This window comes from Miscanthus floridulus, chromosome 12, assembly GCF_019320115.1.
Source record: "Miscanthus floridulus cultivar M001 chromosome 12, ASM1932011v1, whole genome shotgun sequence".
Lineage (NCBI taxonomy): Eukaryota > Viridiplantae > Streptophyta > Magnoliopsida > Poales > Poaceae > Miscanthus > Miscanthus floridulus.
In genome coordinates this window covers 61,592,580-61,619,377 of record NC_089591.1, presented here as the reverse complement: position 1 = coordinate 61,619,377, position 26,798 = coordinate 61,592,580, and the positions used below count along the sequence as shown (strand labels likewise).

Sequence of the window (26,798 nt, the reverse complement as noted above, 5' to 3'; positions counted from 1 at the left end):
AAAGTGTGTAGATCAATTTCTATAACTCAAAAAGATCAACTCAAATGCGAAATGAAAGTTAATTCAATAGTCATGTTATATCACTTAAGGTTGAAAGTCAATTTTTATTAAGCAAAAATGCTATGAAACATGTATGTGATACTTAAATAAAGTTTGGAGTGTAAACTTTGTAGAAGATGATGAAATACTTGCTGTTAAAAAATAACCTTGTAGCTATATAGCTTAGAAATGCAATTTGAAATAGAGTTCAACTCAAAACTTAGAAAAAATTCCAAGTCTGTTGACAGTTGACATTGCTATGTTTAGCAAACTATTTTGAGGAATTGGGTTAAATAGCGATGTAGTGTTATAGCATGATTAAGTAGCCTCATATACCATCTTGAGTGTAATGAAGACCATTTATGTTTAGGAGTAACGGTTTGGTCGTGGTAGAAGCTTTAAAATCCGTGCATAGCACGTTTTCGGTTTGCTTCCCCTGCGTGGGTGCGGTCACCACGCGTCAGTGGTTGATGTAGCCACATCGGTGCGCCTCACGAGCACCCACATGTTGCCACACTGGGCTAGCCGTGTGCCGTGGGAATAGTCATGGGCGCTGTCGTGCCACGCTGTCGCCCGCCCCGCGTGCTACCGTGCTACCAAGTCCGTCGTGCCTTGCGACACGCCTACTGCTACTGCCATGACCCCTGTGCTCGTGTCTACGCCGCAATGCTCTATGCTCTAGCCTGGTTTGATTCCATGCACATGGTTGCACCCACCGTCGTCACGCCATTGATGGCGCTGCGGCGCGTGGGCCAAGCCGGCGTGAACACGCACGTGCTCATTCGCTAGTGGCTTGACTAGGTCACTATAGTTATGTCAACCGTGTCCCGCTAAGGTGTGTCATAGTAGATCCCTAGCCGTATTCCATCATCCTCGCTCTATCTCCCATCTCTCTGCCACCGCCATCGCCTTGCGCCCACGAGTGCGCCAGAGAAAGGTCACCTCTATTCAATTCGGCTCATCCACACCTCTACCCTCATGTCTCCTCATCGCCCGACCCCACACCACCTTGATGATGGCCTAGCTAGGCGCCAGTTTGGTGTCTTCCTTCTAGTGCACCGTTAAGGCCATGCCGTGACCACGACCGAGGGCATACCTCCCATCCCTCCACTCGAACCCAATTGCCCACGCTAGTAGGTGTGCCTTGCCTTCCTCTTTATCATGCGTGCCTTGGCTTAGTCGCTGCCAGCTCCACCCCACCACTGATGCGACCATGCCATCGTGGTGTGCAGTCGCACGGTTCGGCTGCACATGGTCAACTCCTCTCCGCCACTCTCTTCGCCAATAGTCATTGTAGCTAGGCTCACGATAGCCTGTTAATGCTCACTCGCTAGCTAGATGGGTTCGTTGATGCTTGAGTTCACCGGGACGGTCGTGCCACCGACACAGACGGTCGCGTATCATTGTGGCGGGCTCCAGCGCATCTCGACGCCCCACGCCGCCGCTAGGTGTAGCTGGTTGAACCGGGGATTGGAGGCTGGTCCGACGGTCGGGCCAGTGGTGGCCCCAGGTGGCCGGTGTAGCCATGCTAGGCCACCGCTCGCCGCGTTGCCGTGCACTAAGCCACCGCATGCGTGTGGGTAAATTAGAGAAAGGCTGGGGGGGTTAAGTGAGAGGGTCTATGAGTAAATAAAATAGTGTTGGTCCTTGGTTGCGAATTGGGGGAAATGCAAGGTCCCTTTTGCAAAAAAAAACACTAACGCGCGTGGGACTCTCCCGCCGCAGACCACCTCATGTGTGGGCCTGCTTCACGTGGGCTGCGCTTGTAGGCCACGTGTGTGGGCCGCGCAGATGGGCCACGCGAGAATTGGTTTTCCTTTTTCCAGCGAATTAGCAAATTTTTTCTAATTTAGTTTTGAGCTGATCTTTGGAAAATTATAGCAAATTCTGTAGATGTTCAAAAATTATGAAACTAATTTTGTTAGGTTCCTAAAATTGTGCTCTATATGTTAGTGTAGTTAGTTCATATACATATTTGTTGATACCAGTGGCTATTGAATCATTTGAAAGTGCTTAATATGATTAGGTTAAATAATTGTAGGAATTTTTGTGGTAGAATGGTGATAGTTTAGCTTTGAAAATTTTATAGTAGCTTCATTGTATTATTATGTGCTCACTGTAATTTTTGTAGCTGTAGAATAGACTTAACATAAGGGTAGTTAAATGCTCTTTGTTTATAATACATTAAATCATTAGTAGAAATAAAGATATATTCTTTATTTGTAAAGCTAGGTGTTTGTTAGTTGAACCTAACATTTTACTTGATGAAGATGATAGTTAGCTTAGTATCCTAGTCACTAGAGCTAGCTTAGTAGTTTACCATGTGTATTCTTATTTTAAGAGTTGTTGTTGCCTTAATGCTAAGTGTTGCATCATCATCGCATGCATGTAGAGAACGAGTTGGCGGAGATCATGACCATCGGAGATCATGAGTTCAAGGAGGTGATTGAAGAGTACGAGGAGGAAATTCTCATGCAGGAGGAGGTCCTAGAGCCTCCACTGACTAACTGAGCTGAGACCATGCCTGCCCAAGGCAAGCCCTAGTATATAACCCTTATTTTGAATAATCACTATAAATATATATATGATGTGCATTTATGTTATAGGATTTATATTGAAACTACATACATAGATATACCTACCTATGCGTCCTACTAGCTTAGGTCGAGTAGCTGCTATACTTAGGTTTTTCGGTAGCGTGAGTAACCTGTCGTTACTCATAATAGGTGATTATTATTATCACTCTCATGATAAAATGATGAAAAGAAATAGAGACCGGGCAGGGATATGGTATGGGTATTGGTGGGTGTAAGAGGTTGTGTCCTACGACTAATAGGGCATAGCTTGGTTACACTGTTTTCCCTATCCATGTTGGTTAAGGACCGACCATTGCATTGGATTTTAGTCAGGTCACAGACTTATTATCCTGAGCACATACTTATTTATGGGAGCAAGGAAGGCTCGTTGCTCTCTTGTCATTGGTTCTGGCTCTTTCTGGACCGACTGATTGAAGGCGGGGATGGTGGATGTCTAAGCACGACACTGAGTCCGGGACTCAGGTGTGAGGGCTTGGAGTCTAAGTTTGGACGGAGACCTGGACCCCTTGACAGGAGAGTGATGGGTTGGTCCTGCTTGTACCTGGGGTACAAGCGGGGCATTGGGACATGTGTTTTAGGATACCCAGCTGGTACATTGATTTGCGAATCATCGGGTAATCCGGTACGACTTATCTACAATCTAGCACCGTAGTAAGAACTGGAAAATGAAAGATGGTAAAATGGATTTGTTTGCTCAACTCTTGCTTGAAATAGAACAGGTGCTTACATAGAAGGGTTAGATAATGAACTAATCATGACTGCTAATAAGAAACATACATAAGGATTCACTACTAGTATTGCTTTCCGCAAAAAGAAAACCCAGTAAACCATAAAGCTTATCATATTCTTTGGAGTCGGGAAATTATTTCCACTAGTCGGGTAAGTCTTGCGAGTACATTGTGTACTTAGGGTTTATTTACCCCTATTGAAGATGCAGTTTGAAGAGTAACTATTGTGTGGAGGATTCTTCTAGTGGGCACAGACGGATCCTTGTATTCTATCGTTAGATGTTTATTGTAATTTCGCTGTTTAAATTTCGCACTCTGAACTTAGTATTGTAATAATGTATTTCTAAGAACTCTTGTCGTATGAAATGGACTAAGTATTGTAAACTCGATCTCATTACTGGATCCTGGAGGAAAAACGTGGATTATTCGAGTTCTCCCTTGTGGTGTGCTCGACGAAAACCGTCCGATGTAGCCAGCTCTCGGGGCGCTTAGTGTCTGGTGGAAGACGAGCGTCTCTGGAAGCGTGCTATTTCGGGCGGTTCTGCCACACGGGGTCGTGCTACCACTTGCGAAACTCAAATCTCTGACAACACGCTGCACTCCTTGAGTCCTCGGGCACGACAGCCTCGGACAAGGCCTCAGCCAGAATCTTCTCGCACGCGATGACCTTGGACAGGGCCTTCTTGTGTGGCGGCGACCTCGGACAGGGCCTTCGTAGTGAGCTCCTCGTGCTACGGTGACCTTGGGTGGGGACCTCGGGTGGTGGCAGCCTAGGGTAGCTCTTCGGTTTGGGCGGCTACAACCTGACGAGGCCTCATGTTGGGGTAGCCTTGGACGAGGCCTTCGGTGGGTTCTCACGGGGAGGACGACTGCTGAGGTGGTGGCATTCTCGGTAAAAGTACAATTCGTCCACCTATTAGCTGACGGTGGCATTCTCGGTAAAAATACAATCCGTCCACCTATTAGCTGACGGTGGCATTCTTGGTAAAAGTACAGTTCATTCACCTATTAGCCGGTAAGATCAAACAATCAACAACTAATAGTTAATGAACTTATAGTTTGTTACCTAATTTTATCTTAGAACTATTAACCAGCTAACTATTAGCCACTAACGAATCCGGTCTCAATAAACCATGATCATTGGACGAGGGAACAGTAGACTGGCCATAAGTCATAACGTGATTGGACACCGATACTCTTCAGTCTTCGCGACAACGCCTCCTTGAACCTGGCCCAGACTACCCACTGCCACTGGGCAGTGGGGACTATCACTGTTCCGAATAATCGCTCCAGGTCGGTCCCACGATATAAGAGGCGGTGGCGCGGATACAGTCACACCGCGTCTCCTGGGCTCCTGGCGGACTCCACCCCACTCTCCAAACCAGGCCACGGCGGAAAACCCCCGATCATGCCGCCGCCGGCCGAACCTCACAGCCCCTCCGTCGCCGCCGGCCTGTCCGCGCAAGAGGCCGCCGATGCCGACAAAGACTACCTCTACTTCCTCCGCCACGTCCGCCTCGACGGCGACGCCTACACGGTCGTGATCCCGTCCAAGGACGGCGCCTCCTCCCCTCCCCAGATCATCAGGTACGAGCAACCCGTCCCCGATCACAATGCCGGGACCCCCGTCGCGGGCTCTGAATGCGGGGGGCAAAGGGTCCCTCCCTCGTCGGAGGAGAGCCCTTGGGCCACGAGTGAGGCCCCGCGCGGCGTGAAGCGCAAGGCTCCAGAGGCGAGCCCCGGCGGCGAGGTCCGCAGCGGTGCTGTCCCCATGGAAGAGGACACGCCGACGCCGGTGGCGGAATGCGCGTGGGACTCGCAACCCGACATGGACGAAGACTACCTCTTATTCCTCCGGCATGCTCGCGAGGTGGAAGGCAAATTGGTGTTCAAGACGGGGAACTGTTCAATAACTATCGGGGAGGACGACGACACCGAGGAGGAGGAGGAGGAGGAGGAGGAGGAGGAAGGGGAAGAGGAAGAGGATGATGAAGTGGACAATCCTGCGTCTGGGCAGTCGGGGGAGGACGGTATTGGTACGGAGGAAAAGGATGATGATGAGGAGGCCATCCCTGCGTCAGTCACAGAGGATGGGGTTGACTCGGATTCGCCGATTCTGAAGGTCTTTGAGTTACTTTAGTAAAATCGTGCTATTTCCATCTCTTACGAAATGTTGTTCTAAACACCTGATACCAACCCTTTATTTGCCTTGTGATTTTTGTAACGCGTCTTCTTGCTTAAAAAGGTGAAGGAGGAAGAGGTGAGCAAAGAGGATGATGTTGATGTGGGGCCTGGATCAGATATTGAGATTGTTAACAAACAGGTGTATTATGAGGTAACACCATGCCATTCCCATTTGTTGTGAAATGTTATCATGTTTCAAGCAGGGGGCATAGGTTTTCATGTGCCCGTCACCACTGATTCCATAGTCCATACCATTCTTTTCTGTCATGTCTATGTGGTGCCCTGCCTAATAGACGAAGAAGGTGGAAGAAGGAGGAGAGAAGCCGTTGAATGCTCTAGTCAGGGGAACAACAGATTTGGATCCTTTGGGCAAGAAGGAAGCAAGCTCAAGCAAGGAACATCTGGCCATGCCTCTCAATGCTTCGGTGAGAAATTACAATACATGTCATTATTATTACTGTTATTTAATTCTGCACTCCTACATGCTATATTTTTTTAACACTGCACATGTTTTGTGAAATGGAAGAACGACCTTGCTCCCTAGCATATGTGTTATTTTTGCTTGTTCAGATAGGGGTATATGGATTCAAGTCCCTTGGATTTACTAACTCCTGGAGCCCCTCTTAATACAAATAGCAGTTCAATTTGCAAGAAATTTGTCTAGTTTATACTTGCACATGACCTGATTTGTTATCATGTTCGAACTAATGATGTGCCTCTTATTGTCTTTCCCCATACCTTGACTGCTCCTATGGCATGTTTACAGTATGTAATTTGTCACAATAGGTTTAGCCTTTTAGATAAATGTGATACTGTAGCATTCATGCATAATACTGTTATTTTAAGGCTTGAAAGTGATTTATTACATTCCCAATTGTAAGTCGTTTTAGTTTTGTCCTAAGTCTAATTTCTCTAACTTTGACCAAGTTTATAGAATGCAATCTAGTGTATCACGTCTCTCAGGGTATAATTGCTTGCTGGCTCTTTCTATCTCCATGATTGAAATCTAGTGTATATCATGTATGTTAACAGTTCATGTAGATTACCATTTTAAACGTCAGGTCATGTTATTCTTAGCACATTATACTTATTGTGCAAACTCTTTGTAAAAGAATAAATTGCAAACACTATAATTGTACCTTTTTATTATTTGTAGATGTTCTAATATTATTTTTTATCCATGTGGGAATTATTTGAGGATGTCTCGTAGTGCGATCAGTACTGTCATTTGTATCTTGGTTTGTTTAAATTATTCAATTTGAGGCAAAAGCTATGTCTTACGCTGTATTCTTGTTTCTGCAAATGTTTACTCACAGGAATTACAAGGCGTTATATGGCCCCCACATATCAATGAGAGGCCAAATTCAGTTTTTAAAGAAAAGTTGATTGAGTTTCTCAACAAACCATTTACACAGGAAGAGTATGATAAGTATTTTGCCCTGGCTACTGATCGCAGTCCACTGCTCAAAGAGCGAAGAACCCGTAATAAGGTGGCATACTACCCCTGGACACATGAGATGAACAAGTCATACTTTGATAGGTACCCAGGTATGCTTTTGTATCATGCACACATTATTTTTTCACAATCAACTCTTGTTGTTTGGGCTTTGGCTGTTTTTAGTCTCATTGTTGTTTTCCTTTTGTAAATATCTTTATACTGCTTATTGCAAATTTTCTTGGTAAAGGTATTTTTATGATGTGCACTGTGTTAATACTGCTGTCGATGCACTTCATGAAACCTTCTATGTGCCACAGTTTCTAATTATTGTTTTCATTTTGAGCCTTAAATCCAATCGCTGGGCTGTTTTTGAATTACATATGCCCCAAATAGATGGTTTGCTTGAATCTCTGATTGTAGTTGTGGACATTCTTTCCATACCATACCAGAGGTCCATAATTTGTAAAGTTAGCATTGGCTGTATTAGGGAGGAAAAAAATGTTACTTTAACAATTGCATTGGTTCATTTCACTCTTGTAGAATTTTGGAGTTCTAATACTCATATTAGGCTTGTTTAACTTGCCTTTTGACCTGTATCTTTCTCCCGGTGGTGTGTCAGCCTTCTTTTTGGTTCTGGATTTAGTTGTTCTAAGTTCTAAGTCAGGAGATTTGTCAGATGGTGTTTGTGGTCAGAGGTAGTATTGTTTCTCCATAGCTGCTTGTTTGGACCAACCTGTGGTGGTTTTTTACCAGTGGTGTTATTGTTTTCTCAAGGTTTTTTCAGTTGTCTGTCGTTTTCTGTTTTAGTAGTTGACTGGTGGGCCTTGTAGTTTCCAGTGATCTTGTAGTTGAGTCTAACCTTGTAGTTTCCAGTGATCTTGTTTTTTTTTGTGTGTGTGTGTGTGACTTAGTGATCTTGTTGTTGTGTTTAAGTTTTCCTAGTTGTCAGCCTTTCTGTTTTCTCCCTTTGCAGCTGTTGTGTTTGGCTCGTCTTGTTTAGACTGTGATCTTTTGAGTGAGTTGTCTAGTTGGTTGATAGCATGTGTTTAATTGTCATCGGTGACTTTTCAAAAAAAAAAGTTGTCATTGGTGAAGCAAATTTGTTAAGTCGTTTGTTGAGTAGTTTTAATCTCGCACTTGTAAGGGTTATGGGTCCGGTTTTTCCCTTAAAAACTGGACCAATCTCTTCTAATAAAATTGCGACAAAGCTTTTGTTGTCCTTTAAAAAAAAAGTGTATTCATCTGAGTGCAAGATATGTTTGGAACTTGGAGAACTTTTTTTTTTATCGAAGATTGCAGGAGCTCTGCCTTGCAGAAGCAAACACAGAAAATTCTGCCCTTGCAGGCTATCAGCCTGTTCGCTTGTTGGTTTCAGCCAGCCCAAACCAGCCAGCCAACAGTGTTTTTCTCTCACAACAAACCAACACCAGCCAGCCCAAACCAGCTCAGAAACCAACCAGCGAACAGGCCGTATATGAAGAGATAGTGCAGAGAGCACAGCCAGCGTAAGGCAAAGGTCCTGTTAGAGTACGTCATGAGCCTATTGGGCCTGGGCTGGCGGTATAGCCCGCTAGTGTTAGGGTTAATTAGAGATAAGGGTCGCTTGCTTAAGGGTCAAGTAAGCCTTGCTTGGGAGTCAAGTAAACCTCTCTATATAAGGAGAGGAGATGTATTAATCTAATCACGCAAGAATTAAGAAGGAAATCCCTTCCCTCTTGCTCGGCCGTGGGCAAGGCCCCCGGCCTCCCTCGCAGCCCCAGCCGCCACAATTACGTCCGTGAACAGTACCCACTTACTGTAGCACCGCGGGTATTGTAGCCCGTCCGTCGCCGCCTCTCCCTCAGCTCTCTCCCTCTCAATTCTGGCAGCCACATACCAATCTGGTATCATCAGAGATGTCAGGCCCTCTTTCCACCTCCACCAGCCCACCGCCGCCGCCGTCAATCACCACTGCTACGCAGCTGCTGCCATCCGCTTCGGTGGCCGCTCCGTCCTCTACAATGTCGATGGAGCAGATGACCGCGGCCATCCATGAGCTGTCCCGTTCCATGGCCGCGATGCAGTCCTACCTCTCCTCGCAGCAGCCGCTGCCCTCCCACCGCGCCCACCGACCGCGGCCATCCATGAGCTGTCCCGTTCCATGGCCGCGATGCAGTCCTACCTCTCCTCGCAGCAGCCGCTGCCCTCCCCACCGCGCCCACCGCCGCCGCAATCGGCCATGGCCTCCCTGCCGCCGGTGTTCCCTGCTGGGATCCCCCAGTCCAGCACAACCGGCGTGCCCACCCATCTACTGCGGATGCCGCCCTCCCCGTCGCCGATCCCATCTTATGCCCTGGCCCCGACGGTCGGGCCGGTGTATACGATGGCAACGTTCCTGGCGACCACGACGTTGGCTGACCCTTATCTCTAATTAACCCTAACACTAGCGGGCTATACCGCCAGCCCAAGCCCAATAGGCTCATGACGTACTCTAACAGGTCCTCCTGCTACTGGTTGCCGAAAGCATGATGTCGTTGTGTGATATCCTCTTTTACCCGCAGCTCCACCACCAGCGCTGTAGAGCTCTCGTTTTCGAATACTCGCTTCTTTTCTTTCCTCAAATTCCACATGGCATAACTGATTAATTAACCAGTTGAAAACGTTTCTACACGCCTTTGCTGCAATCTCTCACCACTTGGCAATGGAGGCGACATTGGCTGCCTGGATGTTTGGAGGTAGCTAGAGAGAAAGTTTCCCAATCCAGTACCCTCCTGCCTCCTCCAGATGTCATTAGTGAATGGGCATATGGTAGGGACAGATGTAGTCAGATTTTCTGTTGCCCATGACAGAGTGCACAAGATGCTTGGTGTGGTAATCCCTGTCAAAACTTTGTTTTGAATTAGAATCCCAGGCAATGAAGTTGAACTAGAATCGTGCCAAATGCGCTCTGTGAAGTGTGCAATGAAGCGGATGAGACCCCGGAGGCCCAGAGCATATCATAAACGGTTGCCACATTTCTAGGCAGTACTGGGCAGCAATAGGGGTGCCCATGGTGCCTGGGCAGGATATGAGTGAGCTGCACAAGCTAGATCGCCCCAACAATCTGCCGCGGGAAGAATTTGGGACGTTCGTTGCACTATTCTGCTGGCAACTCTGGAAGAGGTGCAATGCTGTCATCAGCTGCTAGGATCCAGCCGGAGTAAGGCAGAACAATGGCGGCTATTGCCCAGAGGGAGAAGACCAGTAGTGGATAAATGGTGTTTGCTCTTTGAAGAGGCAACGACACAGCTTACTTAGCTAGACTCAAACAATCTCCATGTAACCTCCTATAAGCAAACATGCGGTCTGATCAGGGCCACAGTATAACACCACCCCCCCCCCCCCCCCCCCCCCCCCGACCTTAAAAAAGGTTGCATTTATTTTCCACTTTTGGTTTCCAGAATGGGTCACTTTTTTTTAAAGGCAAAGCAGACTGTGTTGGCTCAAAAGAACCGGCGAATTAGATTTGATATGCTGATTTAGCGGTGTATTCCCTGTTAGCCATCCATCTCCAAGTGACGGTTGCAGATGAACATCCTGAGTCATAGCCAGAGGGAAATAATTTCCTCAAGTTGAGTAGCATCCGTGATTCTTTCCTGTTGGCTTCTAATCAACGCATTATTCCTCAGCTCCTGGCTAACTGATTTGTTCTTGCACTTAACTAAACTGTAGAAGTTAGGTGCCAGCATTCTTGGGGCGTCTCCTTGCAACCAGCTACTGTGCCAAAATTTGGCCTTGTGGCCATTACCCATTGTCACAGTGGTGCACGCACTGGACAGCAGACGGTCTGTGGCATCACAAGGGGTGTCCATGCCCACCCATGGCTTCGAATCATTAACCCACTCAGGCCAAAGCTAGCAGCCTTAGCGCTCTTCCATCTATAAGTTCGAGATGCCTAGCCCCCCCAAGCTTTTTGGATGTTTCACTCTTCCCTAGTTGACGAGGCAGTGGGCATCATTAGACTTATCTGTCCCCTTCCAAATGAAGGACTTGCGGATCCTGTCAATCTCTTTTCATGGAGCTCTTAAAATTTTTTTTAATGTATGACGTTTGAAATGGTTTCTCGTGCAGTACCAGTTATATCGATGATGAGCTGTGTTGGCTTCTCAGTCGGTTTGTTTTAACTTACCTGATATGCTATGTTGTCTCCAAGTGGCCTGAGACGCACGCATGTGATTACAGTACTAACTGACACCTCTTTGTTTGTTGAATTTCAGATCTCGCTGAGCAATTCAGTCTCCAATGCAATAACAATCAAAATGGCTTGGCTCTTTTGCGTGGGCTTTTCTTCTGGTTGCAGGTAACCGCAATACCATTTCTTTGTTGTTAATATTGTGGGCAAACTAAGTGTCTGTTAGCACACATCTGAAACTCATAGCTCCAACTCTTGTTAAAACAAGTAACGACTGTAGCAGAAGCGTACTCTTGGTAGAATTAAAACAAAAGCTTTATTTTTTCAGTGGAGACAGTCAGTTTGCCTATGTAGCTCAGCATAGTACAGATCGGGCTGGGAAATATATCCACCATAATTCATGATTAATCAGTTTATTTGCAATATTAATGTGTACTCTCTTATTTGAACCAGTACATGCTACTCAGCAACAGCATAGCATGGTGCGGCGTTCCCAAATTTTTATTATTTACTCTCTATCTGTATGCTTTTGTAGAACGTTGGGCAAGAAGACCAATTCAGGCCATGGAGCGATGAATTTAAAAAGTACCGAGTTGTCGTAGAATGATGGGAGAGGGTTACCCATACTAGCTATTACTCCATCCAGTTCAGAAAGTCGTTTGGTAAGTTAGCGTGGTCATCTCTGTGCAACTTTGACCAGTGGTACTCATGGGGTCTTCGGTGATATCTATTAGCAGAAACTAAACTGGAGCGAACCCTTATCTTGCCCAGACTCCCGTTATGTGGGTATTACTGTGCAGGGGTGACAAAATGCTAGAATCGGTATGACTTTGCATCTGTATAATCTGAATTCTGGAATGCGGTTCGTATCTGGAACTGCAAAGTATACATCTTATTCAGCAATTGAATGGAGAAACCATTCTCTTAAGGGTGTTGGATAAGTACATTCTATTTTGCTTCTGGGATCTGGTTGCTGTTGAACTTCATCCGAGGCTTGCCCATGCTGAAATTGAGGACTCTGGACCTCATGTTGTACTTGAGCACCCCGTCGTACAGCATTTTGCGGATGTAGTGCTCAAGGTCTGACCCAATCAACCGAAGTGTGTACTCCGACAGCTCAGCCCCCTGTTTCAAAGAAGAAACGAGTCCAGCAATGAGCCATGAAGACATCCAGTAGTGCACAGCTAGCTATCCTCATACTGAGCACTTCTTTTGCCATGACTGTATGATTTTTTCTTTTTTTTTAAAAAAAAAATAGCAGGAGTCCTGCCTTGCATTAAAGTAGAGGAAATAAAAAAAATGACCGTATGAATTTCGGACATTAAATTATCTATCGGAGCTGTTGGAGTGGGGGGAGTAACTACAGAGGTTACCTCGTAGTGATCGACGAGGTCCTGGAACTCGTTGAAGACCATCTGGCAGGCCTCGTCTGTCCAGGCGAACTCGTCCTGCGGGTCGAGCATGAGCGTCAGCTTGTCCATCTGCGTCTGGTCGAACGCGTTGGTCTCCGGGTCGATGTACGCGGCGTAGATGCGGACGTGCCGCGTCGTGCAGCTCAGCCACTGCCCGCCGTACTCGCGGCTCATGTTCTTGCTCTCCGCCAGCGGCTGCCGCGGCAGCGACTGCGCGTCCCCCTTCCTCGCCTGCGCCTGCTCCTCGGCGCCCTGCGTCGGCGGCAAGGTCGCCACCTCGGCCTCCTCCTCCTTCACCTGCTGCTCTTGCTGGGCTCGCGCCGGAGGGACCCTGACCCTGACGCTGACGCGTCCCGCTCCCGCCGTCTTGGCGCTCGCGAACCGGCGCCCTTGCAGCGCCAGCTTGGCCGGGGATAGAAACGCCGTGGTCGCCATGCTGTGGCTGTGGCCTCTCTCTGCTTCTTCGCGCCTCCTGCTACTCTGCTTTGGCTGGTGCTGTTTTTTTGCTCGGTCCGCGCCTGCTGCTGCTGCCGTGCATTGCAGCCACAAGCGTCTTAACGCGCAGAGCGTGGCTTGTGTCTCCTACTTTTTTTTTTTGGATAAGGGCTGTTTCTGCCACTGACTTCGGTTTCGGTTTGCACTTTGCACAGCGCACGACTGGGCCAAGCAGGCTTCTCATTGGGCTGTGAACGCTGGTGCGGTTGCTTTGCGATTTCGGGTACGCGGTTTGTCGCCAGTCACTGGGGATGAAAACCGATATGATACGGACGGATTGTTTTTATATTTATGTCCGAATTCGGATTTGAATACGGATAGTGTTAACTATGTCGGATAGGATACGATTGAATATCGACATCATAAATATACGATTTGAGTATTCGGATACAAATATAGTATCGGATGTTGGATATCCGGACTCGGATATAGACAGATCTCAACCTCTCTAAACGGATTCGATTTTAAATACGGTCGAAAAATATCCTTACCGTTTTCATCCCTGCCAGTCACACAACAGATATACTCCCACTGAATAGCGTCGCGTGACATTCCTCTTTAATCCTTTCATTCAAAGGTGAATTTTTTTTTTGCATTGCGTGACATTTTCAGTGATGACGCTAGCTGTAGCTTTGCATGTGGCGCATACTTTAGGGCGCATTTAAATCCAAAATTTTTTGGGTTTTAGCTACTGTAGCACTTCCGTTTGTATTTGACAATTAGTGTCTAATTATGGACTAATTAGGTTCGAAAGTTTCGTCTCGCAATTTCTCACCCAATTATGCAATTAGTTTTTTTTCGTCTACATTTAGTACTCCATGCATATACCGTAAGATTCGATGTAATGAGTACTGTGTTAAATTTTTTGAAAACTAAACAAGCCCTCGGTAGTAAAGCCACTTTCATCGTCACTGCAAAAGCAGTACATACGCAACAGCTGGAAATGTGCTTATCTCTCTCTGCTGGCTCTGACCATCGCGTCACGTGGGAACGCAAAGGGAAAGGAGGTGCTTGCTACACGGGCTTTTTAGCTTTCCCGGTAGGGAACCCACTGTTCAAAAGGTCGGCCGTAGATTCAGCTTGGAAGACCCGTAAACAGGAAATCTCCCAACTTGTATAGCTGTATATATACAATACGGACACTTGGCATTTGACAAACAGATGTACAGTGCGAGCCACAGTATTAGCGTGCAGAACTGCCTGTTATTACAGTATTATTTACAACTCACGAAACTAATCAAACGAATCAAATAATCGTGCTAAGCAACCAATGAACAAGCACCACGAACTAGCCATGCACGTTCGTTTCCACCGGCAGCAGCAGACTGGGAAGCCCGGCGCCGCCCGCATCGTCGAGGGGTATCACGGGGAGCTTCTCGCAGTCGCAGACCTCGATCACATTGCCGTCCGGGTCGTGGAAGAAGAGCTGCTCCACCACCGTCTCGCCGTCCCGCACCCGCGCCGCGACGAACTCCAGCCCCATGTCGCCCAGCCTCGCCTTCATGAGCCCCATGTCCGTGCACTGCATGCCATTTGTAAACGAGCACAACCGATCAGCGGGTACTTTCTACTATTGACTAAGGCCTCCTTTAAATTTAGGGTATAAAGTTTTGGGTGTCATATTAGATGTCGTATAGGGATGTCGCATAGGGTGTTCGGATACTAATAAAAAAATAAATTACAATAGTTATCCGCGAGATGAATTTATTAAGTCTAATTAATCCGTCATTAGCATATATGCACTGTAGCGCCACCTGGTCAAATTATGGACTAATTAGATTTAAAAAATTCGTCTTATAAATTAATCGCAAACTATGTAATTATTTATTTTTTTTAGTTTATATTTAATACTCCATGTATATGTCCAAAACGTTCGATCACATAGGGAGAGTAAACTTTAGGGGGAGCAGATAATCAAGGCCAAATTAGCACGTCAGTTCTGCGCGAGCGCGAGAGCACTGGCGGTCACCTGAAAAGAAATGTGGTTGCCCTTGGGGTTGATCGCCGGCGGTCTTGCAGCCGCCGCCGGAGCGCTGGAATCCGAGCCGCGCTGCAGTAGATGTATCCCCATGCCGTACTTGTGCAGCCTTAAAAGCAACGAGTTATAAACATAACAAATTTCGATGGAGTAACAGGCAGTAGCAGGCAAGGCAGTGGTATATTGTGTTGTGCGAAATGGCTGCTCACCATGCCGGGCGTTTGACGAGCTCGAAGCCAAGCGTACGCTGGTAGAAGCCGACCGATGCTTCCACGGACTCGCACTGGAACGAGACGTGGTTCAGGCGGACGAGAGGGAGGGGAGCAGGCTCATGCTCATCAGAGCTGTGCGCATCCTTCTCATGGAAATCCATAGAGGTTTTACGGGAGAGTCGCCTACGCTACGCACAGGTAAGGTAACGCAGCTGTTGGTCGGAAATCAGAGGCTTGATCGGTGAATAAACGACACCTCTCGTTCTGGGCTTCAGGCCAAGAGACAGAAAGCTCGTGTGTGACATATATGACGCGAAATAAACCATCCAATGGATGAGTAGATTCAGGGATGACTTTGACGTCCACGTAGACGACGTAGGATTCATACCAATCCCCTTACTCGTTCACCGACGTGCATATTGCTGACTTTTTTTTAATGACTAAATTGCTGGCTCATCGTTTTGTCATTCGTTTGCCTGATCCGTGATCCACAAATCTGAATTTGTCAATGCCTTGCTGCTTCCACAACAGCTCTTATTTGCTGGGAAGCAATCGGCCCGTTCGTTTCGTCGTAAACGATCGTGGATTATTTACTGCTGGTTGGTTTGATGTGAGAGAAAAATACTATTTCAACTTATAATCCACGATCGTATAAATATCTGTTTTTATCAGACGAAGACACTGCTACGCTACGTAGTACTACTCCTACGTCAATAACCTCTAGAAATTAATGGCAACCTGTTCTATTACATTATTTCGATGTTCTCTGCTCACGGTTTCAGGATTGGGATGCCGACTGGACTAATTTCGTCTCAGATCTGGTACACGTTTTTGCAACGAGGATTTTTTTTTTCGAGAAACCAACAAGGAATTCTGAGCACGTCGACTCATTCTGGAAAAAAACAACTACATAACGTAGCCTACAGCACAGCAATTTCTACGTATGCATGGATACGCAAGATATATGTGTCATCTCCCAAATATCTCAAATACCGTACTGTTCAGTTTTCAGTCAGGCAGGCTACAACTCTATGTTGAGGAAATTTCACTTGCACATATCTCATCGGATTAATTTTCAGATTTGCTAAACAACATCCGATTGTTTTGGCCTTCTCCAACAATCGGTTTTTGTGGCCGTCGGATGCGGCTGCTGCTGCCTCCGCAACAGTTGGATGGCCCAGGTTTCCAGCCTTTTCTCTACTTCTGTCGTCAACCAGTGCGGATCTTGACCGGTGGGTCGTGAGCTGTGGCGTTATTGGCGATGATGATGCCCTGGACCGCTGGACGGGACGGGATTCTTCGCCTTTTTCCTTCGGCCTCCATTCGTCTCTTTTCTGAATATTCTATTTGTTCTGAAATTTCTGAAGAATTTATGAATAATTTGACATATATTTCTCTGATGTCTAGAATTCATAAATTTTTTTTGTAATTTTCTTTGAAATTTTGGCATATATTTGTGTTATTTCCAAATTACATCACTCTGTCGAAAAAATTACGCTGACGAAATCATTGTAAATATAGTAATAATGCGGTGTAAATATAGCTACAAGACAGTGTAAGTGCATGGAAAAAATCTGGTTGTTGGGAGGGCTAAAACAACCCGTTGTTGGCTAGACAGATTCACCTTAATTTTTTTTTTGTATATGTATGCTTAGGGCTGTTTGACAGAGCTTAACTCTGATTCTTAGCTTTAGCTCCTTGATTATTTTGTAGAGTGGTTTTAATTGATTCTGGTGAGGGGTGGGGGTCGGGGGTAGGGTGGTGAGCAGCTAATAAGAATTGATTCTGAAGTGATGTTAGTGAAGATTGAATAGGAAGCTGTGAGAAACATATTTTTTTTAGTTTTCAACTCCTATTATAAATAGAGCAGTGATTCTTGTCTGCTCTTCACCGGAATCTACATGTAGCTTTGTTATTTGTCTGAGGAGTGATTCTTAGAGAGAAACCGCACCGAGAAGCTCTATCAAATGGTCTCTCGGATAGATAAAGCAGTGCTCATGTTTCTCCGTATGGAGACCCATGGTTTCATGTTAGAATCATAGCCAACTGATGATTTGGCACACTAAAATTTGATTGTTAAATCAACCACGATCACCTTTTGGTTTTGGTTTGTTGCAACCACGCTTGAGATCTAAGCTAGGCTTGCAAGAGTCGATGAGGAAATTATGGAATTCTGATTCTAAGAGATTTATTTTTGAATTATGGTGAACACACATACACCTTACCTTTATGAGCACCTCCGAAAGACTGAGACTAATATTTCAGATTTCAAGATTAAGAAAATCATCACGTCTCGTTATTGATGGATACATCGCCTACCACTAAAAGTCACCTCCTTTTAACACAGTCTAAGATCAATTCAAGCACACAAGTTCCACAATCCAACCAAATGAACTACGAGTAGTTCACTGATCCTGAAAGACTTTCACCTTCACGTAGGACTGGTATCAATCCCCCTTTTACTCAACAATCTACCTGCTTTTGTACATTACAGTATGCCTTTAGCCATGACAATGTCATATTTTCAACGTTGAGCTGAGTCTCGGTGAGCTACTTGCTCAGCTACATAGTACTATCTCTTTTCTAACTCACTTCATAGTTCGCTTTTAGATTTATACTAAATTAAAAAATAATGTGATTAATTAGAAAAGGACATAAACATCTACGATACCATATTAGTTTCACTAACTTTTTTTTGGTAAAATATGTTTTGATAATAAAATTGTAGGTATTTGAATATTTATCTATAAACTTAGTCAAAATCTAACTTCGATAATGCTAAAATAGGGAGTTTTTATATTTTAGGTTCCTGAGTCTTTAGAAATCTTAGGCAACAATCTTATACAGACAAATAGTACAACTAAAAAGACAAACCCACAAGAGATTTTTTTTTATAGCCAAACAATGATAAAATTACATGTTGTCTGAATAATAACAGAAAATAAAGCATAGATACAGAAGAAGTGGCTAAAATAACCTGCGGTTTGGAACCAATAAAGCATAATCACCACTGGTCTATAAAATATAGCATCCGGTTCTCTTACAACCTTACATGCAGGTATATTCTGATTATGGAATTATGGCTAGACTGCCGATTGGACTAATTTCGTTATGTTCGCTTGGCTTATAAGCTGTATTTTTCAGTCAACGAACAATATTTTTCTCTCACAACAAATCAGCCAACAGTACTTTCAGCCATAGCTTATGAACCAAGCGAACATGGCATTTGTTTTCAGTTCCGCTACATGTGTTTGCGTAGGTCCTATATTTATAAACAAATCATAAAATGGCAAGATCACATGTCAAGTTGTTTAATTTGTCTTATATGAACTTCTAGTCAGAATTTAAAGGACGTCACCTCATTCTGAAGCAACTATCAACACGCGCCTTCCTGCGTAGGCATGCAAATGCAAGCTGGATGTCATTGTCCCTTAATGTCTAAAATATTGTACAGACGACATTCAACGTTTTCTGTTCTGAATTGGCATTGGATCGGATCGGAGAGCTCTCAGCGAGGTGCAGTTCTGTATCGGCCCATGACTCCACGGGGGTAGCTCCGACAGGCGACAATGAGCCCCCTAAACCAGGATTTTTATTTGGAGTGTGTTTGGTTATGGAATGGGAGATGGGATGGATCCATTTTAGTTTTTTTATGGGATGATCTCTGCTATGTGTTTGATTGAGGGGATGGGATATCCCTGTTTTATGTTTGAAAATAAAAAGGATAATACCATGTCTCTGCTTTGTTACACATCCCTTAGGTGGAACTCGCATGTTATCCTCCCTCACCTTCTTCTTCTTCCGTCCTTTTCACCGTTTATGCCCATCTGCAACTAGCAACCGTCCTTTTCACCGTTTTATGCCCAATCTGCAACTAGCAACCGGGACTGAGGTTGCGCCTGCACCATGGCCGGGCCCGCACCCACGCCAGGCCCGAGGCCACACCCGCAACATGGTCGTGGCCGTGGCCGAGCTCGCTAGGCTGCGCCCGCGTCGGGGTCGTGGGCCATGGCTGAGCTCGCGCTGGTGCTGCAGTAAATCCTTTAGATTCAAACAACTATGTTACAACCTCGGATCATTGGCAACAAACATTATGAAACAATGCAAGGAGTGAAGGGAACTTTACAACGTTACAAAGAACTTCAGGACATTATCGCAATTCTTGGATTGAATGAATTATCGGAGGAGGATCATTTAACTATAGCAAAAGCAGGAAAAATCAAGTCGTTCTTTTTATCTCAACTGATCCTTGTGGTAGAAGTGGAAAGTATGTTGGTGCCTGGGACAAAGGAGGCTCGATCTGACCGGTGGGGAAGTAGGGAGCTATCGGCGCGAGCGAGCTAGGGAAGGGCCGTCGGGGAGGGCGCACCAGTGGTGGGCGAGCGGGAGAGGGGCAGACGAGGAAGCGCGACGACCAGGGGCAAGCCGGGGAAGCATGCCAGACGACCGGGGGAGGGGCCGGTAGGCGATGAAGGAGGAGAGGGCGCGAGCGAAGGCCTCAGCTCGTGTTGATCCAAAGGGACACCGAGGGAGCAACGGGCCCAACGGTAGAATAGGGGCTCACTTCAGTTCCCCTAAGAATGAGTGTTTTAGTGTGGAGGGGGAGGAGATTTGAGGGTCTCCTACTTTGTGGATCTAAGTACAAACCTATTCGAGTGGCATACCCGCCACCTGCTGGCTTGAATAGGGTCCTTACTTAAGTTACTCTAAGAGGGCTTAACTTACACTTGTCTTTGTTCGGTTAAGCAGCAGAAAACCATTTTTAAATAATGAATTAGGAAGATTCAACCTTTATACCAAGAGATGCTTTAGCTATTCCTTATTATATTAGTGTGCTGTGAAAGCAAATGCATAGTTCTTGATGAACAATATGTTTAGAAACAATCTATAGCCCTTAACTTAGTCCTATTGCTAAACCACCGTTGATGATGATTGCCAAAGATCTCTATTGTGGTAGTTTTCAAAGGACAACACATATATCTTGCGCACAAGTTCCCGATCCTACTATTTTTGTAACAGCACCTAAAACCTTATCCAATATGTCGCCCCAAATAACATTTGAATATAGTGTTGTATCTTTTTGTTTGTCAAACATTATAATTTCAGTAACGCCATATCATCTATAGCATAGAGCAGAAACTCCCACCAAACTGGCATCTGTCATTTTACTTATACCACGTAGCCAGAACCAAACCAACTTGGGATGCATATGCTGCAACCAATGTCTGGCGATTGGTTGCTCAATCAATGAGCACCATCTATCCTTCTCGCACAAATCACAACCAGTCACCCTCTCAAAAAAGCAAACAGCAGCTGGGAAGTAGTGCTTGATGTCTGCTGGCGATAAGCTACTTTGATTAGAGTTGAAGGTATGCTAAAGCATGCTGCATGCGCGCGCTCGGCATCAATCGATCAGTGGCCTCCCCAGCTCTCAGCGCGCTAGCTTTCAGGCTTTCAGCATCATCAGAATGACAAGTGCGAAGAGACAAAAAGTGATCTGATGATGTATGTCACAAACTTTACCGCAACAACATGTCTAGTTGTCTAGTAATCTACTACTAGTAATGAAAATAATAATCGCAGTAGAATTGATACACATCTTGGCGCAGCAGTGCTGATTCTGGTCTGGAATTCTGGATGAAGGAATTGCTGTTGCCTGAACAAGCAGGTGCAGGTTGCGCCAACGGCCTACCAAACCTGAATTGTAAACTGAACCAGGATTTTTTTTGCACTAGTCCATTGGAGAGCATCCGTAGATTCCATGCGTAACAGCTGGACTGGACCACATCAATGGCCCACTGTCACTGCCTCACTGGAGACAAGGGCAGGAGTTTCTTCCTCCGGAAGGAGGACGGAATTGCGTGCGTCCAAGGCTCCAGGCATAAATGCAGCTTCTCATTTACCCCTTGTCTCTCTCAATAATAACAAGCAAGCCCTCGATCATGCCGATGCTACAGTCCTAACTCGTTGTTACTCTACTAGTCAAAGTTACCAATGACACCACACTACATGAGGGCCAAAGTCACCGGATTGAAGTTCTTGTCAGTTTGTCGTCTCGGTCAGTCTTGCCCTGCCCGCGGTGCCGGCCGCGCGGCCACTGTGGATGGATTCGGATGGTAGAAAATTCGAATTATCCGATATTCGTATTCGATTTTAGCTAAATATGGATATCCGTATTCGTATTCGTTTTTAATATGGATGTCTAAATGGATGTATTCGTATTCAAATTATAAATTCGAATTCGGATTTGGATATCCGAATCCACACCGGATACTATCCGTATCCGCAGTGCTTAGCGAAACAATTTTTTAGCTTCCAACAACGCCTGGCCACTCGCGCCCCCACCTCACGCCATGGCGCCCAGCCACGCGCGCAAATCCTCCGTCTCGCGCACAAAATCCCTCTGTACGCACGCAAAATCCAGCCTTCGCGTGCCTTATCCTTCCCCACTCACCTCATTAGTCTTCCCCGTTCGGCCATTCTTGGATTCTTCTCCAAATTTCTCCATAGCTGGTAGCTCCCTCGCACTCGCATCACATCTCCCCTAACCCTACCTGCGCAGCGACGGCGATGGCGGCGGCACGACGGGGGCCTCCTGACTAAAGCATCCCCCGAAGCTCCGCTCCCACTCCGGCACTCCCAGTCCCAGCCCCTGCAACCGCAATCCCTGGTTATCGCCGGCCCTGATTTCACCTTCGTCGACCACCACCTGGTAAGCCTTTGCCTTTTTCTGGAAGCAAGATTTTTTGTGACCAAGCAAGTCAAATATTGAGAAAAAATGAGGAGGGAGTCTATGTCTGCATCATAGGTGCACAATCTCCCTGTGATTTGAAGGTGACTTTTCTAATTTTGTGTATTCTTTTGCGAACATAGTGCTTTGTAATCATTGGCCTGCGTGTGAAATTGTTGCATCTACTTCTTCTTAGTGGTTGCTTTTTGTGAAATATTTGACATCAAGTGGTTATGTACTACATTTAAGAAATAGCTCATGATTGCAACAAGATGACTGAATAAGATATGATCGCTGCTGCATATATGCCTCTCCAATATTTAACCTTGTGTTCTACAGGACTAGCCAGCTAAGTCATTGAGAACCATGGTTTCAAGAAACACGAGGTCATCAAGAAATAATCAGGTATATTCACTGAGATCAGCACCAACAATTTTTGTTGCCCAATCTATCAAATTTTGTAGTCTTATCAATGATATTTTTGGTTCTTGCAGAGAATAGCACCAACTGAGAATGAAAGAGAGCTAAATGACAGCGTCAATGTGAATGCTAGTGAGGCTGACAAAGAAGCAAGTGGTGCAGCTGCTACTAAGACTGAAACTGAGTCCCCAACAGGTTGTAATTCAGCCCTCAAAATCAAGCAAGCGAAGAAGAAAACTTCACCAGTTTGAAAGCATTTCAATGAGATATTTATTGAAGAAAATGTGGATGACATGGTTATTAAGAAGGCAATGGCAGCATGCATGTATTGTGATTATGTTCTCCCAGCCCCAAGCAATCAAGGTACGACACGCCTATGGAATCATTACCATTCATTTCATGATGATGCCAAAGAGAAACCTAGGCCTTGTTCACTTTGCAAATTTTTTGAACCCGATGAATACTACCACTTTCGTCTTATTTGGCAAATATTGTCCAATCGTGGACCAACTAGGCTCAAAAGATTCATCTCGTGATTTCCAACTAAACTGTGTAATTAGTTATTTTTTTACCTACATTTAATACTCCATACAAGCGGCTAAAAATTGATATGATGGAGAGAGAGTGAAAAAACTTGGAATTTGGATGGCATCTAAACAAGGCCCTAGCATAACGAAAAAGAGTTGAGATAATTGGAGGTATGATGAGAATAGTAGTATCAGAAAATACTATATTGCAAATATCATACATGAGTATCCAATCAACTTTTGTGAGCATGAGTATACAAATGATTTTATTAGATCTTTGTGCCCAGATTTCCCAATAATGGACCGCAAGGGTAGTAGGACCAAGATTATGGAAATATTTTATAATGAAAAGAAAAAGCTATTTGATCATTTTGCCTCTCTTGACTGCCGGTTTAGCTGTACCATGGATATGTGGACTTCAAATCAGAATAAGGGGTACCTATGTGTAACTTGCCATTTCATTGATGATGAATGGAAGATAAAAAAAGGATTATAAACTTCATGCATCTTAAGGGAAGGCACACAGGAACCAATTTGAGTGCTGCATTTTTGCAAAATATGACCTCATGGAACCTTGATCATAAATTATTTGCCTTGACCTTAGATAATGCATCTTCAAATGATGTTTGTGTGGACACAGTCATTTCTACTCTTAACCGTCATGGTTCTGTACACTGTGCTGGCAAGTTCTTTCATGTAAGATGTGCTGCACACATTATGTGTAACTTGCTAGAGATGGTGTGAACACAATTTCAGCTGTTATTGCAAACATTCGTGCATTAGTCCTTATTGTCAAGAGCTCCCCTTTGCAACAAGAGGCATTTTCAAAGCTTGTTGCAGAACTGAGAGCAGTAGAAAGAGTTCTTTCTTTAGATGTGGCCACCAGATGGAATTCAACTTACTTAATGATAGCAGATGCTCTTCACTTAAAAAGTGTTTTTCAGAAGCTTGTGTTACGTTATCCTGACAAATATAGTTCACATGCTCTGCAAGAGAGGAATGGGACCATCAGCTGCTTGGAAATATTTTATGATGCTAAACTTCTCTCAGGGTCCCATTATCCAACAGCAAACTTGTTCTTTTCTGAATTTTGTGAAATTAACCTCAAGATTATTGAGTGGCTGAAAAGCAGTGACAAATTTGTTGTTTCTGTGGCTAAGTCAATAAAAGAGAAATTTGATAAGTACTGGGATATGAGCAACATTGCTCTTGCACCTGCGCACCTGCGCGGTGCTCCTCCCTGCCGGCCGGGCGATTCCTCACGCCGGGTTCGCTTCGGTCCAAGCGGTAGAAAACACGCGGCCCTCGTCGGCGTGACGCACTTTTTTATTCTTCTGGTGGTTACTGAGACGCTTTCTTTCCCTCGTCGCGCGCACGAGAACAGAAGTGCCTCGTACCAACACTGCATCTACGTGTGACCACTCCTGCCAGCGGTGCCCGCGACTCATCGAAGATATCGGCTCTCGGGGGCCGTCCCGGTCCCGGCGTCAAGGGCACTGGGCACGTACTCCGTACTAGTAGTACGCTAGCACACAGCATGCTTGCTGCTCGAGGAAGTCTGGCGCAGCGGTGCTTCTGTGCCAGTTCTGCCTGCCAGTTTCGCTGCTTTGAATTGCGCGTTGCCTCGGCCTAGGAATTTGAAGGCTTCCCATGTCGTGAGATTGAGGACCGTTTGGCAGTTGATTCTCCTCCGGCTCCCGCGGAAACTGACCGGCGAAGAGCCGCTCTTGAGCACCGTTCGGTGTGGCACCCGCACCGGCTCCTCTACAGCCACTGGCATCAGAGTCAATGGAGCCGCACTAAACGCGGCAGCAGCGAGAAGCACTTCTGGAGTCGAATGGAAGGTCAGTGAGCACTTTTTGCGCGGGAGGAGCCGGAGCTCGAAAAAAATGGCTTCGTCTTGGGGCTCCGGCTCAGACACCGGAGCCGCACGGGCGAAGCTTCCCAAACAGGTTAGTAATCAGGCAAAGAAGTCGTAATCGCTTCGCCATGCAAAAGGTTTTGAATATGAAAATAAAATTGCTTTAGAGCTGTTGGTCATGTTCGTTTCTCTTATAACGTGGCTTCTTTGACTTCTTTTTTCAGCTAAAATAGTATTTTTCTCTCACAACAAATCAGCCAGGACAGTGTTTTGGCTTTTTTTTCAGCAAAGCGAACGGGACTATGAAGTAGAGGAGACTGAAGAGTCGGGACTATTATAGTAAGAGTCACACAAGCTCAACAATATCCACGTCTGCAGACTATGCAGCGGCTCTACAACAACTTTGTAGAGAGACCCGACTTGCCGAGTAGTTGTACCCGTACGACACGTGTAGTGTGGGCACCATGTTCTTTTCTCTTAAAAATAAGGCAATTGTCTGGCAGACATCTAAAGTGATGATCATTTGCTGGTGGACACCTCGTTTTGAGTAGTTTGCCAGAAGACAATCTGGTTCGTTGAAATTAGGCCACAGGACACCACGGCCTGATTTTAGCCGGTTGAGGAGAGAGAAAATTTTATTTTGGACATCCGGTGCCCCTGAGCCACAGTTGGGTCCGCGCGCCCATCCTGGTCTGGTTAGACCACGTAAGAACCGGTCATTTTTTTCAGGCCAGCCCCGAGCCAGCCTCACGCTGGTTCCTGTCACCGCCCCCACCGGTACTCTGCTGCTCCTCTCCGTCGTTCTCCTCACCTCTGCTGCTCCTCCCCGTCGGTGGTGTTCCCCTGCTCGTCCTCCCCGTCGGTGGTGGTCCCCTGCTCTGACGAGCTCCTCGGCCCGTGCGCGCGAGCTTCGTGGACCGCGCCCAGAGTGAAGGGGTACGCCAGAGGGAGAGAAGAGCATGACAACGCCATGGTCGCCGGCGGCGAACCCTTGCCAGCGCAACTCGATCTCAGGCTACGGAGCATGAGAGACGATGATATCAAGTACGTTGGACTCAGGAGCTCACTGCAAAGCCGATGGAGGGTATCTCATCGACAGGAGTGGCACTGAGAGGGGAGGCGTCGCGGAGAGGCGGATGGATGGCGGTGATGTGCTTCGGCGAGCTCGTAGCACCCCACAAAGGCCACGGATTGGCGTCGAAGAGGGTCGCAGCGGGTGCGGTGTTCTTCTGTGAGGCCGAGAGCAGCAAGAGCGAGGCGAGCGCGGGCCTAGATATGTGCTCGCCGATGGCGGCGGCGGCGGGAGGCGCTGCGGGACGGGAGAGGGAGTGGGAGAGGAGTGGGCCGGCCGGATTCTACCCAAGGAGCGAGAGATGTTTTCTTTTCTTATGTGGTCCAACCAGACCATGTTGGGGGCGGACCCAAGTGTGGCTCAGGGGCACTAGATGTTCAAAACTAAATTTTCTCTCTCCTCGACCGACTGAAACTGGGCCGCGGTGTCCTGTGTCATAATTTCAACGAACCAGAGTGTCTTCTGGTAAACTACTTAAAACGGGGTATCCGTCAGCAAACGACCATCATTTTGGATATCCGCTAGATAATTTTCCCTATAAATAAAGTTTCTGACTAATGTTGCACGGGAACAGACACGGGCAATGTGTGGCTGTATTATTCGAAAGCGATGTATACGTGTACACACTGTGCTCTATTTGCAGAACAGTAGTGTTGGTACGGTGTCTGGTGGTTGATGGACTGACGGTAGCAATGATTTTGTTATGAATAAAGGAGGCAGCTAGTTGCCAGACTAAAACTAAGAGCGAAAATGAGTACATGATCATGCAGTTCTGGACTTTGCACGACGATACTGCAACTTTGCACGACGATGCAGTAACTGCGCCTCCAGCGACAAAGGGTCAAACCTGAAAATTACCTATCTCTCCATTGAAATTAAACCTTTTTTCTGTGGATATGTGCTCTAATTATTAATCTCAGCTCGTCATGCATGTTCAAATCAACAGGAAACTCGA

General features: G+C 46.1%; 3 protein-coding genes and 1 long non-coding RNA gene across 4 annotated transcripts; 2 read left to right on the top strand and 2 right to left on the bottom strand.

Moving 5' to 3' along the window:
- Window positions 1-4,726: 4,726 nt before the first annotated feature.
- Window positions 4,727-12,064, top strand: LOC136498362 (uncharacterized). Its single transcript, XM_066494301.1, has 6 exons — window positions 4,727-5,486; window positions 5,610-5,699; window positions 5,842-5,973; window positions 6,865-7,096; window positions 11,222-11,304; window positions 11,672-12,064. Exons 1-6 carry the CDS (start codon window positions 4,773-4,775, stop codon window positions 11,741-11,743), a joined length of 1,323 nt encoding a protein of 440 aa, XP_066350398.1. The 5' UTR covers window positions 4,727-4,772; the 3' UTR covers window positions 11,744-12,064.
- Window positions 11,948-13,086, bottom strand: LOC136498363 (NAD(P)H-quinone oxidoreductase subunit M, chloroplastic-like). The gene is made up of 2 exons (XM_066494302.1): window positions 12,510-13,086; window positions 11,948-12,261 (listed from the first exon to the last, which is right to left on the bottom strand). Exons 1-2 carry the CDS (start codon window positions 12,981-12,983, stop codon window positions 12,085-12,087), a joined length of 651 nt encoding a protein of 216 aa, XP_066350399.1. The 5' UTR covers window positions 12,984-13,086; the 3' UTR covers window positions 11,948-12,084.
- A 1,245-nt stretch (window positions 13,087-14,331) lies between these two features.
- LOC136495458 (glyoxylase I 4-like) lies at window positions 14,332-15,394 on the bottom strand. The gene is made up of 3 exons (XM_066491390.1): window positions 15,231-15,394; window positions 15,013-15,130; window positions 14,332-14,565 (listed from the first exon to the last, which is right to left on the bottom strand). Exons 1-3 carry the CDS (start codon window positions 15,392-15,394, stop codon window positions 14,332-14,334), a joined length of 516 nt encoding a protein of 171 aa, XP_066347487.1.
- Window positions 15,395-21,847: 6,453 nt separating this feature from the next.
- On the top strand, window positions 21,848-22,732 carry LOC136496630 (uncharacterized). The gene is made up of 3 exons (XR_010769092.1): window positions 21,848-21,945; window positions 22,303-22,368; window positions 22,458-22,732. It is a non-coding gene; the product is annotated as an uncharacterized lncRNA (long non-coding RNA).
- Window positions 22,733-26,798: the final 4,066 nt, after the last annotated feature.

What these genes read in the sequence shown, in the direction of transcription:
- LOC136498363 (XM_066494302.1), bottom strand. Translation starts at nt 12,983, where the DNA reads ATGGCGACCACGGCGTTTCTATCCCCGGCCAAGCTGGCGCTGCAAGGG. An exon ending in ACCTCGTCGATCACTACGAG is followed by an intron (nt 12,262 to 12,509) that starts GTAACCTCTGTA and finishes TCTTTGAAACAG; the next exon opens with GGGGCTGAGCTGTCGGAGTA.
- LOC136495458 (XM_066491390.1), bottom strand. Translation starts at nt 15,394, where the DNA reads ATGGATTTCCATGAGAAGGATGCGCACAGCTCTGATGAGCATGAGCCT. An exon ending in CTCGTCAAACGCCCGGCATG is followed by an intron (nt 15,131 to 15,230) that starts GTGAGCAGCCAT and finishes GTTGCTTTTAAG; the next exon opens with GCTGCACAAGTACGGCATGG. An exon ending in GCAACCACATTTCTTTTCAG is followed by an intron (nt 14,566 to 15,012) that starts GTGACCGCCAGT and finishes AATGGCATGCAG; the next exon opens with TGCACGGACATGGGGCTCAT.
- LOC136498362 (XM_066494301.1), top strand. Translation starts at nt 4,773, where the DNA reads ATGCCGCCGCCGGCCGAACCTCACAGCCCCTCCGTCGCCGCCGGCCTG. An exon ending in ACAAACAGGTGTATTATGAG is followed by an intron (nt 5,700 to 5,841) that starts GTAACACCATGC and finishes CCTGCCTAATAG; the next exon opens with ACGAAGAAGGTGGAAGAAGG. An exon ending in ATACTTTGATAGGTACCCAG is followed by an intron (nt 7,097 to 11,221) that starts GTATGCTTTTGT and finishes GTTGAATTTCAG; the next exon opens with ATCTCGCTGAGCAATTCAGT.